Below are 12034 nucleotides of genomic sequence, written 5' to 3' on the forward strand. Positions count from 1 at the left end.
GATTATTCTTAGAGGATATTTGATTGGATAGTGGTTTTGCAGTAGTCCGACGTGGGTTTATTAATGTTTGTTTAGCTGCGAAGATTTCATTCCGTCGCAATCCACGACGCATTAACGCGGCGGCACGTGCGTGAATTTTCCTGGTGCCTGCTCCTGGAGCTCAGATTCGGTCGGCACGGTAATACTCGCGGTCGCTTAGGAATGCAGGGAAACCCTTGGAGAGCCGTTTACAACGATCCCTCGCAATTACTATCGCGTTGCTCTCTGTTCCTTTCAGCGGATCCGTCGTTTGACGGGCGTTTCGGTTCAGCAACTCTCTCGGACCGTCTCGAATGCCAAGGAATGTGGTTAAAGGGAGCTGAAAAACCGCGCGGCAATGGCGACACAATGTCTTCGGAATTCTCTTGGCCGGCTAAAAGGAAACTCGCCGCTTCGGAAAACAAATAACCCGGTGTATCCGAATTCTCGACCGGCGGATTTCTTTTTTAGTTCCCAGAAAAACACCGTGTAATTGTAGTCGATGAAAAATCTTTATGGCGAGGACAACCGTCCGCATTGATCTGAGAAAAGTCTGCCGAATTTTATGCAACGCGAAATAGTCGATGATTCGCGTCCCCTGTGAGATTGCTTAAATTCCGAAAAGTGCATTGAGAGATATTTACATAATAATAACTCTTGCCGTAACGTATAGCTCGGAACGATCCGAAAATTGAGTTCAGCGCGATATTTCAAATACCTTCCATAAATATTTCATCCTGGTGCGTCGACAAATGTTAATAAATTCCGGCGCACTGATTTCGGTGTATTACAGAGTTGATGAAATGCGCGTGGTATGCAATTCCTGTATCGCATTAACCCGCGCGCGGGGGGTGGGGAGGGTTCAAAGCTTTTTGGTCTCTACGGTCAAACGACGCCGGAAGTCCACAATGTAAGCTCATATTTCGCGACGCGGGGGCGCGGCGCACATAAATCTACGGTGTCCGCGGATAAATTATACTTTGCTGCATCGGAACGACGGACGTCTTGGTCCGCGGAACTTCCCTTGGCACCGTACCAAAACTGTCGCGCGTTTTCGAGTGGCCAGCAAATAGCGTCTTGTAAACTCGGGGCAGATCGCCGACAAACAATTCTTCGGTTCGCCCAGGCAATCGGATTGATTAATTATAGAACTCGGCTCGCCGAAGTTCAAACGCATCGTTCGAAGTTGGACAAATCTTGAAATGACTAACTGCACGGGAAACAGAGTAACATAAGTTCTACGAAGTATCTAATTTCTGTGCCAGTTCGATTAAACCGGAATCTCTTCAAGGGGAATGTAATTTTCAGTTTTAAAGCTTCAAAATTAACCCTTTGCACTCGAGAGCTCCACAATGGAGCTATTTAAAATGTCTCATTACAAACTATTAACCCTTTGACGAAGATTCTTTGAAATAGACAAAACTTTCAGCAGACGAAGCTAAATTATATACCAATTGCTTGAATAATAGAAAAACCAGAAAGTACGTGCTGGTCTCTTGCTGTTTGAATAATTAAATCATTTGTTGGCGACTTAGTCTTCGAAACATCATTTCATCTCGCCGAAATAGAAAATTTCGTTAAAAAACCCTTCGTTTGCGAAGGGTTAAATGTATTAGGGCAATCGTGTCTAAAGTCGATAAAGAAGAATGAAATTCGTCTAGGTTTTCTCTATTCGAGTTGCTTCGAATTGTTAACAATACGAGTGAAAGAAAGCTTTGAGTGCAAAATCATTTCTGAGAACAGTTAAATGTACGAATACATCGAGCCTCATCAGAATTAGAGCGAGATTGACCAAACGTCTCCCTTTCTTCACATTCGCCTTATTTGTTGTCTCGTTAGAAGCATGAATATGCATCCCCCTATCGCGTCGCCGAAATCCGAAGGAAGCCGAAATAAATCCGGCTAGTGTCCAAACATCGGGAGCCAATTATTTATTCAAACCGGGCCGAGCCGGCGCCGTCGCGACTTATTCGGCCAATCAGCACCAGGAATATTCAAAGTTTAGCCAGATTGCCGAAGCGCTAAACGGCTTCCGGGATCCCCTAATTGTTTTCTCAATGCCCGAAGAACTTCCCCGGCGTTGTACACGTAACGCCGGTTCGCTTGCGAGCTGCGGAATATTTAATCCGATGCTTCTTCGAGCCACTTAAACGGGAAACAAATTCCCAAATAATCGTGTAAATGTTTAATCGTTTCCGTATCGATGTCGCCAGAACAAACGCGGCGCGAGAGCGCGGATATCCCGTTGGAAATTCACGGACGACGATTCACGTGCTCGCGAACGTGTTTACAACGTTATTGTTTACGCCCGGTCACGGTGTTTAACAACGTAATCCACAGGAATTAATAACATCGGAAATCGCAGTACATTATTAATTCACGCGCGACACGGGGATCGAATCGGCGAAATAAAATTCGGGATACCGTCCGTGTTAATCTATTGCCCCGTGATTTCGTTCGTAACTGAATTTATTCGAACAATTCTATCGTCAACGATTTACTATAAAAAAGAATTCTATGTTTGTATGTCTACATTTACTCCAGTGATGAACGACTGATGAGATAAAAATAACGTATCATTTCAACTCTGCCGAGTATGATCAGAGTCACGTAATGTAAGCTCTATTCGAAATATATTCGCGAATTGTACACGATGTTATAAAATAACGACCGCAGCGGACGAATTTCCTATTACAAAATGGGATTGCGAACGGACCCCGAAGCCTCGGCCAGAGAAAATTGTTTTTACAGGCTTCCGCATTGGAAACTCACGGCGAATTTCCGCGGACAAATAATGTTTGTCACGCACGCGAAGTATTATCGCGCGCTCTCGGCCGGCTGAACGCCGCGGCCGCGCCGAGTAAAACGTAAAACAATTTCCGACGCTTTGATGTGCTCGCACCGGCGCACCGGGCGCCGCACTGTCGAATATCGACGGGTGTAACGCGAGATGCGATCCCACCCCTTTGAAACTCTCTTGATTCTACTCTCTTTTTCGTCGACACCGCCGCCGCCGCCGTGGGAATTCAAAGCCTAATTTCAATTTCAACGAGGTGTCGCGTGGAAATTAATTATTCCCGCGGAGTGTCGGCTTAACCTCGAAACCGCCGCCTCGAGCTTTCGCTTCGATATTTCTGCTGAATCGCTGGCGACGCCGACTTCGATCTTGCTTTGAAAAGTGGAGCACGCGTGAACGTTTCCGAGTATCCTGTTTTGAGATCATTAATCGCAGTCATTCGCTGGATAAGGTTGACTCGTGAACGAGGTTACGTCTGGCAAACATGAACGTTTCGGGACAATTTTCTAACGACTTATTAACGCAGTTCGTATATAGTAAATTTTCTATTGTATGAAATTTATATTGCCGGGAATTTTCGCGATGTTCCGCATTCGAATGTATAAGCTAGCGACTCTATTGGAGAAGACTTAAAGTTCGGACGCGTTCGCGAGTAACGATAACAGTCGGAAAGTTTCCGTGCAAACAAAGATTACGCGGAATTGCAACGAGATTTGAGCCTTAGCCGAGTCGAGTCGCAGGAACAGCCGGGAATCTCCGGGTCCGAAAACAAAGGGATACAAGTTATTCGGCAAATGGACTGGCCATCCGTTGATTGAAAATTTCCAGCCGGCACTCTTTCGGTAGCCATCGTTCGACCCCGCGGATATAAGCGGATTAAGCTCCATCAAAGCAAAATGCGTTGGAAAAACAGAGAAGAGTCGTTGAACCATGGTCGATCGGCATGCGTCATGGAAACTCGAAATGGTTCGACCGATTCCGAATGGGATCACATGTTGCCATCTATGGACACTCGACGAGTCGCGATTTATCTAACGAAATCCCGGGTTTGTTCGAACTTATTTTATCATTTGCTTATCAGCGAGAAAGATTTGTGGAATTTGTTCAAGAATATATTGAAAATCCGATGTGTCGTTTGCCAGAGAGAAACGGTAACAAAATTGTGTTCGTGAAATTGTTGAATATTAATCTGGACAGGTTAACGAATTAAATGAGGGATTGACTCTCGGCGTAGAAGTTCGCTCGAGCAGCACCGCGTGTGATCACATATCAAGTTGATTGAAACAAATGCTGTACTTCGGGAAATTTTCTATAATCCCCGAGTTTGGATCATATTACCTCCCACGAGGCGAATGTTGCTGAATCGAACTAACGAGGTTCAGTTAGATGGCTCCAAACTTGGTGTATCGAACTAGACCGTCGACAACTCGCGTCAATTATATACAACGACGGAGAAACAAAAAGTTCGAACTCTTCAAATTAGAGGCCGCGCGCGGATTATTACTTCGCTCTTATCTGGGCTGCAATGAAAGCTCATTTACCACTGATGTCACTGATTATAAATAGAACTAGCAATACAGCTGTGCATTCTTAGAAGAGAGTGAACTCCAGCATATAGAATCGCTTCGGTGATTTACAGGGAATTATCTCGTATTCCATAAACATGGATCAAAGTGTCAATTGATCTAGCACACATTAACGTTAGAACACATAATAGCATTCGAAACGTCGCAAATAAAGTCTCTGTAAATAATAGAAAATTGTACGATACACCAATCAGAATGTGAACCATCTAATATGATAAAAATAAAGAGTAAAAAAGAAAGTTACATTTAATCTATAGTTTCATCTCAACAATCCCCAGAAGATTGACGAATATTTTCCAATAATTTTCAAAGCTGGAACGTATAAAATCCACGTGAAAGTAATTCACATCTAACGGCAATAAAACGATGCGGAACGTCGTACTCACCAATAGACGCGGACGAATCGTTGACAGAGCGCACCAGGCGGCGCAGGGACATCGCGACGCACTTAATCCCACTTGAATCACCACTGGCGAGTCACTAACACGCACGAGCACCAAGATCAATCGTCCTTGGAGGCATCGTTGTCTCCTCTAGTAACAATTCCCCGGCTGGATCCCCATGATCGCGTGAATCCGTTCGGATTGATTCAACGAGCCGGTCGGGCCGTCAGTCACGTCGCCGGTTGCGGAAGCGCTCGACGTCGAGTCGTCGAGCATCGTCTACATCGTCCAGATTAAACGTTCCCGCGACGAGCGGCGCGATTTTCATCGCGCGCACGCGATCTCGCCGAGTCGCCGGGTACCGTCTACTACGCGAGTCGCGTCGATTTCCGATGCATCGATCGTCCTTCGTTCCCTCGCCGTCCGCTTGACCCAGCTATTTTCTCCCGGTCCCGCTGCTCCCCCCTCGCCGCAACGGAGGAAGATTCGTCGAATTCTTCGGATGACTTCGGCGAGGACTCCTTGTCTTCTGGCCGCCCCTGCGCGACAAAGAATTCCTTGATATCAGCGAACGGAACGAGGGAATATGCAAATGGTCGGGAACTAGCGCGAACAATTAATCGAAACGGCTGGGAAGAGCAATCATCGGGCTCGGGATCGATGGAATCGAGACCGTTGAAGGGTAATTCGTGAGTCGCTATGACGAGAAGGAAGAAAAATGGCCGTGGGAACGATAATTCCGCACGGCGTCGTGGAATTACTCGCGCTCTTCGCGGAACAAAGTCATATGTTAACTCCGTTTTTCGTATTTTTCCAAATTTCACTACTGGAACAGGTACTGTAGTCTCTACCGTATGTAGTCTAATACGATTTTTCTAACCTTCCTCGCCGATTTCATCGCTTTGGCAAATGAATCGCCCGCTCGTTACAGGTTCATCGACGTCTCGATCGCGAGGGTAACGAGCGCGGCTCGCACTCGTCGACCGATCAATCGGCGTCACCGGGTTTCGGGGGTCGAGAAAATTCGCCGGAATTCCTCTCCGGTTTGTAACGATCAGGTTTCGCGCCATTTTTCAGCCGCCCAGTGCGAATCCGACGAAACCGCCGCGCGAGGAGCGGGAAAAAAATAACGGGAACAAGATAAATTGGGGGACGACGCGGGAACAAGAGCGAGAGGGAGGCCTCGATCGGTTTAATCGTTAATTCCCGGTGTATCCGCCGCTTCTCCGAATTTTCGGGCCCGGTGAACGAGTACCGTGTACATTGTTAATTGCCAGCGACCGCTAATTGAAGTTTGCGTGAGCGGCCGCGCGAGCGCGAGCGCGAGCTATCATCCGCTGGGACTTTCTGGGACGAAACTCGAATCTAGGCGAAACGTTTCCGTAGGTAAGATCGTGGATTTATCGGTTATTATAACGCACGCTTGTCCGCAGACCGTTCCACGTCTGCCTGTATTTCCGACGGTAGACAGCTTACTTATTTCTGGGTTTTCGGTTGTTAGACAATTATGTTGGGGCAGTTTCTGTTTAGTCAAAGTTGTTTCGGTAGTTAATCGCAGCGAGTTATTCTGTAAACTTTTGCTATGTAATTGTATTCTATCTTCCCTTCCTTCTAAAACCCCTATTATTTCGTCCAGTGAAATCGAGAATTTCATGTAGAACAGTTCCCTAGCAACGCTTCAATGAATCACGTACTTTAACTGAACATTCAACGCGGTTTCACTTTACTGCCGATTTCCTCCAAGTATTCGGGACGGAAAGTTAAATTTTACTTAATGTCGATCTCGGCAAGAATATCTATCTTTTTACATTTCCATCGTCTATTCATTATGTAACTCATGAAGCTTGAAAAACTGAAAGATTGAAGGACTAAAAGATTCAAAGATTCAAAGATTCAAAGATTCAAAGATTCAAAGATTCAAAGATTCGAAGATTGAAAGATTCGAAGATTGAAAGATTGAAGGATTGAAAGATTGAAAGATTAAAAAATTCACAAATGTTCACGTGACAGTTCCGAATGATCAAATCTCTAAGGCATCTACTATCACAGAAAGCAATTCAAGCTAGCTACAGAACCACGTACCATGCTCCAGGAAATCTAACGTGTGTTCAAATCCCCGAACAAGCAAACCGCTCCATTTCATATCTTCCCAGTTCCTTCCGTTATCGGCGCCGGCCAAATGAGTCCGTTCGAAACTGCGAAAACTACCCCGAGTCCGTCATTACGGTGGCTTTCCGAATCCGCCCGTTAATCGCGGCTGATACGACGAGCGCCGAACCCCCAGCGTAGAAATGATTAGCAACTGCCGTTAAGGTTCTCGCGATATTCATAAATCGGCGCGGTTTATCGCGGCGCCATTCCCTCACTTTGTTCGGCGTCCGGTATCCACCTCGTAACGGCGCCTTAATGAAGCCATAAAGCGTTGGCGAAGTGCGCGTCACCATCACCGCACCACTTCACACCAAAATTCTAAATTATCACCGCGGAATTATACCGTTCCGATCGTTGATTGTCCTAAATGTAATACATTAGCCGGAATAATGTCGGAAATGAAACGTCCGAGCGTGTCGCTGAAGTTTGATGGTACTATATGAAGCACAGACATTAATTCCGGTGACTTTAATTGAATCAGTTGGAGAATCATCTTTAAGTCTGACAGTCTCGCGTCATTTTTGGATAGTTCATTCTTACGAGTGCAGTGAACTCTTTCGCAAGGGTATTTTTAAGATTAAAAAATCTATGACTTTTAATTTAAAGAATTAGATGTTAATGAAACAAGTGATTCTGACGTGAACATTTCTAAATTACCGGAGTATTTCTGTACAGATTGGAGCAGCGAGAACGGCGGGAGTTTCACTAAAAAAATTAATGATATACGCATGTGTTATTAATTGTTTCTGTAATAGGCTACGTTTCCGAGGAAATTAATTTTGAAAATGTGCGAACCGTAATATCGCTGGTCGATCGTGTTTGTGTGTGTGTGTGTGTGTGTGTGAATGTTCGTACGAGAAGTGTAACGGGTCAGCGAATGTTGGCTAAATTTATCGGCATGGTAATATATGGATCATGTTTGTAATAATATTTTAAAAATTATATAAATGATCATGCGATTATGGAAATTTAAAAATGATATAATATATTCCAAGAAATGATATGTCTCAGACGGTCTGTTCGTTGTTGCGAGCTTCTACTTACGTTGAAGACTATAAATATCAGTAATGGTATAAACATCGTCTGCTGTTGCTGATCATTCGGCACATGTTGATCATTAGGAGGTATTAAAGTCACTGGAAGTAATGGCACAAGGTCTTGAATGTCTTCCAGAAGTAGAAACAGTAAGCAACGAGCAGACACGATAGCAGAGCACATTTCATTCATAGCAGAGGTACTCAGTATTCCAAATCGATTTTCTCATGAGCGAATGTTACCATAAAAAGAAAATAAAAAATTTAAACAAAACGTAGACAGATCGTATAATAAACATATTAATCCCCACTCCCGATTTTGCAATTAAAGTCATACTAATTATTCTGTACACTCCGTACATTTCCGTTTAATAGATACAACTTCTCCTAGAGCTTGCATTTCACGAAAACTTCTCGTCAATAAACAAAGTCCACTTAAATTCAAGTAATTCACCAGCCAGCTACGACGACGAGACAAAAATCTTTAAGGGACTTAATTAGCCGATGTTTTCCCGGGAACTTTTTAGGAGTGGCCACCGGGAGCGTCGAGTCGGCCTGTCAGAGGAATGCATTAGCGTCGGGTGCATCGTGCACGGCTCGTGTCTGCCGGTGCATGCCGGCGCATACATTATTAAAAAAAAAAAAGAACGACGCGAGGGTAGGATGCACTCAAAATGCAGTCCGCGCGGGAATGCCGGCAGCTCCGATACAGACTTCGGTCCGGTAAATCTTGATGTGTCGGCTCGAGCTGCACCGGTGCACGCTGCGATCGGCAACGGTATCCGTTGGACGAAGGTTTGTCGCGACGTGACGCGACGCTTGCAACGTTTGGGGTGCAAATAATGCGTATAAATATTTACGTTCCACGGGGGACGAGGCGTTGTCGATATTCCTTTGACAGCGATGTCGGGAAATATCGAGGCGTTTCTTTAAATCACAGGATTGCAGACACCCGCGCGTTTATTTTATTTATTTTTATAGTTGCCCGTACGCGTCGCAGAGATGACCTAGTGTTCGCGTGTGTGCTCAAACAACGACCGAGGACTCGTTGTTATTTTTCCTGGTCACGTACCGCCGGTTACGGGAGTCGTGAAAAACGAAAATATCATTGGATATTTTTCGAAAGATCGCGGGGGATCGTTGCGATCGCAGATTTTATCGGTCGCGGCGCTTCGCAAAGGGACTGATGAACGCGGAGGTCGGCGGGAGAAACGCGAGATTTGTTTCGGAAAAGCGTGCCAGCCGGTTGACGCGGAAGTTTGGCGCCTCATTTGTCACCTCCAATCACTTCCGCGCGAGGAAACGCATATAACGACCGGGACGCTGCCATTTTAACTGAACCGAATGAGCTCCTTTCGATTCACGGGGAACGACCGCGCGCTCCGCGACCGGCATTTTCCCCGGGATTTTTTTCCCTAAATGGCTCCTCTCGCGGATTTCTGTTTGCCGAATGCCCGGATACTCTTACCTTTATCAAACGGGCGGCCGCCCGGCACCGACGCGAACCACTTACTTTGAGCCAGAAACTTCAAAAACCTCCTCACTCCTCAGTCACTTCACTTCGAACACACTCCTTCCCTCAACAGCCCGCGCGAATATCTCACGGATTTCCCCGTAAACCCGATAAACGCTCGTGTTTTTTGAGTCACCGAACTTCCTGTAATACCTGTTCACCGTTTACTTTCCGCGAACGTCGACGAATTGTCCCGAAGAATAGAAAAAATTTCCGAACAGATCCTTCTGTACGCGAACTGCAGATTTCTAGTATTTAAAGCATCTACGGGAATTTGAAATTTTCTATAGTGAACAGTTTTTTATCTTGAAACCATTACGAAGTTCGACGAACCTTTAAATATTCTAAACGAACACCCCATTCGAAATTATTCGTTCGTTCAAATATAAATTCGCAAACATGATATACACTCACACACTCAACGCATCGGGTAAAGCATAATTTCTCAAAGCTGCCGCTCAACGCCCGAAAGGGAGAACGTCTTTACGAATAATCTGTATATTTATGAAAGCCGTTTAAAAAGTTTACACTTCCCTCGGGTGCAACTGAAAAACTGGCCGGACGTCAAATAATTTCTTTCTAATTACAAGTGATACAAGGTTGTCCCAACATAATCCCCCTTCGCGCGCCACAAAGGGCGGCGGGCGCCGTTAATCAACATTTCGAGGGATTAAAGTCACATTTGTCTTTTTGTAGGCGGTGCGGGGATCTCGCAGCGCAGACGTCTGTGATAAAAGCACAGTGGAAATGATTTAATTAGGCGCGCGTACGCCGCCCTCGCCGGGCAAAGGCAGCCCCGAAGCACGAGGGTTGCGCGTTTTCGCGCAACACACGGACGCGTCCCCCTCCTCGAGACTGATACGGACCGACGGATCACGAGATTAAAAGTCCCCCGCAAGTTAGATTCCTCGCGAACTACTGCTCACCCTCTTCCACCCAGCTCTCTACACCCCGAACCCCTTCTGGGCTCCTTTATTAAAGCAGCTCTCGCCGCTCCCTCGTAGGTAAACGAGGTTCAAACGTTTTCGAAACGCGACTCTGCGCACTTTAAATTTAGATTCGACTACCGGTGTCTCCGACCGCGGTGAGGAATATCTCAGAGGTCCCCGATCCCACCCCCACCCCTTCCGACGCACAGCGACAGAAATGTTTTACGATGTTTCATCTCCGCTCGCATCGAACCAGAAACATTTTAACAATTTCCGCTCCGCATACGTGAAACGTGTATACATACGATCCACGTCAGAGCGACAATGATGGAAACTCCTGCCGTCAACCCCTAAAATTCTTATTACTAGACACTCGAAAATCGAAACCGCAACGTCTCCCGCAAATATTACCGAAATCTCCCGCGCACTGTACTCCAGCAGCGATTCCGAATACACGTCCAGAATAGCCGCGATGCACAGGCTCCGGTCCGGCGTGTCTACAAAGGGTCCATCAACTCCAGATCAATCGTACCACCCTCAAACATCGCCACGAGAGAATCAGTTTCGGTTTCCCTCCCTTTGGTCCGGTCCCCGCGAGCCGGCCAGAGACAGCCCGCCAACGGTCCAAAACATCGAACGATCAGCGTACCGAGTGATCCGATCGGCGTTCACCAGTGCCACCCCTTCGGGAATCGTTCCTCGGCACCGGAGGTCCTCGGACTCGCTCCGAAAAATTCGCCGGCTGGTTATCCCGCGAGTGATCGCGGACGTCGACGACGAAGAAGGAGAACTCACTCGCGGTGTCGCGGCGCCTCGGGACGGAGCAGGGTCGCTGAGGGTCGCGACGGCCACGCACTCGCCGTTCGCATTTATTTCCGTCGACGGAAACGTGACACCCGTGCGAGAACGCCGCGCGCCAGCCACGCAGCCGTCGTTCTCATTGAAGAGTCGCCGGCGGACTGCGAGCCTCCGACGAGATGGGAGCGGTGGAGCCGGGATGCCGCGCGCGCGACGTACGCGGGGGCGGGCGGACGAGACGTTATGGAGGGAGCGAGAGAGCCGACGACGGTGGGACGAGGCTCGATTGAACCGTCTACGCGGGGGGCGAGGCGTGGGCGACGCTCAACGGGATCCGACGATCCAGCCGGACAGGGGGAGTGAAAGAGAGGGGAAGAGGGAGAACGGAGACAGAGGAGAAAGGGTGGAAGACCGAGAGAGACGGAGAACGGGGTGAGTAGTGATGGGCATTCGACTCTCCCCGTCTCGCGAGTTCTCCGGCGATTTGACCGTACGGAAGAATCCAACCCCTGCGAATTTAGGGGGCTGTAAGGTGGAACGACGCGGGCCAGTGTTTTCCGAGGAGAAAAAAAGAATTCCGTTCGGGCCACTGTTTTTCGTCGGTTTTTCGGGGGAGAGAGATATGGCGAGGCGCGCGAGGCGAGATAATAAAATGGAGCACGGAATTTTCGGACGGAAACGCGGGGTGCGCGGAATTGAATGAAACGTTCGCCTTTGGCGGCGGGAACTGTATTAACCCCGCGTTCCTGTTTATGCGGTCGCATTAAAATTTGAAGTAATCGAATGGAATGTTTCGTGTTTTATCGATTCGGCGGGACGTGGCGT

At 47.3% G+C, this 12034-nt stretch overlaps 1 protein-coding gene across 7 annotated transcripts in view; it reads right to left on the reverse strand.

The window, feature by feature from the left end:
- Window positions 1-11360, reverse strand: part of LOC116429842 (uncharacterized) — a 129103-nt gene extending 117743 nt beyond the window's left edge. For 2 of the 7 annotated variants that reach the window (XM_031983226.2, XM_031983219.2), the window contains exons 1-2: window positions 11061-11360; window positions 4788-5323 (exon numbers count right to left, since the gene is read on the reverse strand). In XM_031983226.2, coding sequence (XP_031839086.1) covers window positions 4788-4839 — 52 coding nt within the window. In that variant the 5' untranslated portion in view covers window positions 4840-5323; window positions 11061-11360. Of the gene's footprint in view, window positions 1-4787; window positions 5324-6866; window positions 6884-7979; window positions 8494-9437; window positions 9627-10822 lie in introns of those variants that run through there. The other 5 variants (XM_031983221.2, XM_031983222.2, XM_031983220.2 and 2 more) reach the window with 5 other exon arrangements.
- Between the last annotated feature and the right edge of the window lie 674 nt (window positions 11361-12034).

Source organism: Nomia melanderi, chromosome 1 (assembly GCF_051020985.1).
Source record: "Nomia melanderi isolate GNS246 chromosome 1, iyNomMela1, whole genome shotgun sequence".
Lineage (NCBI taxonomy): Eukaryota > Metazoa > Arthropoda > Insecta > Hymenoptera > Halictidae > Nomia > Nomia melanderi.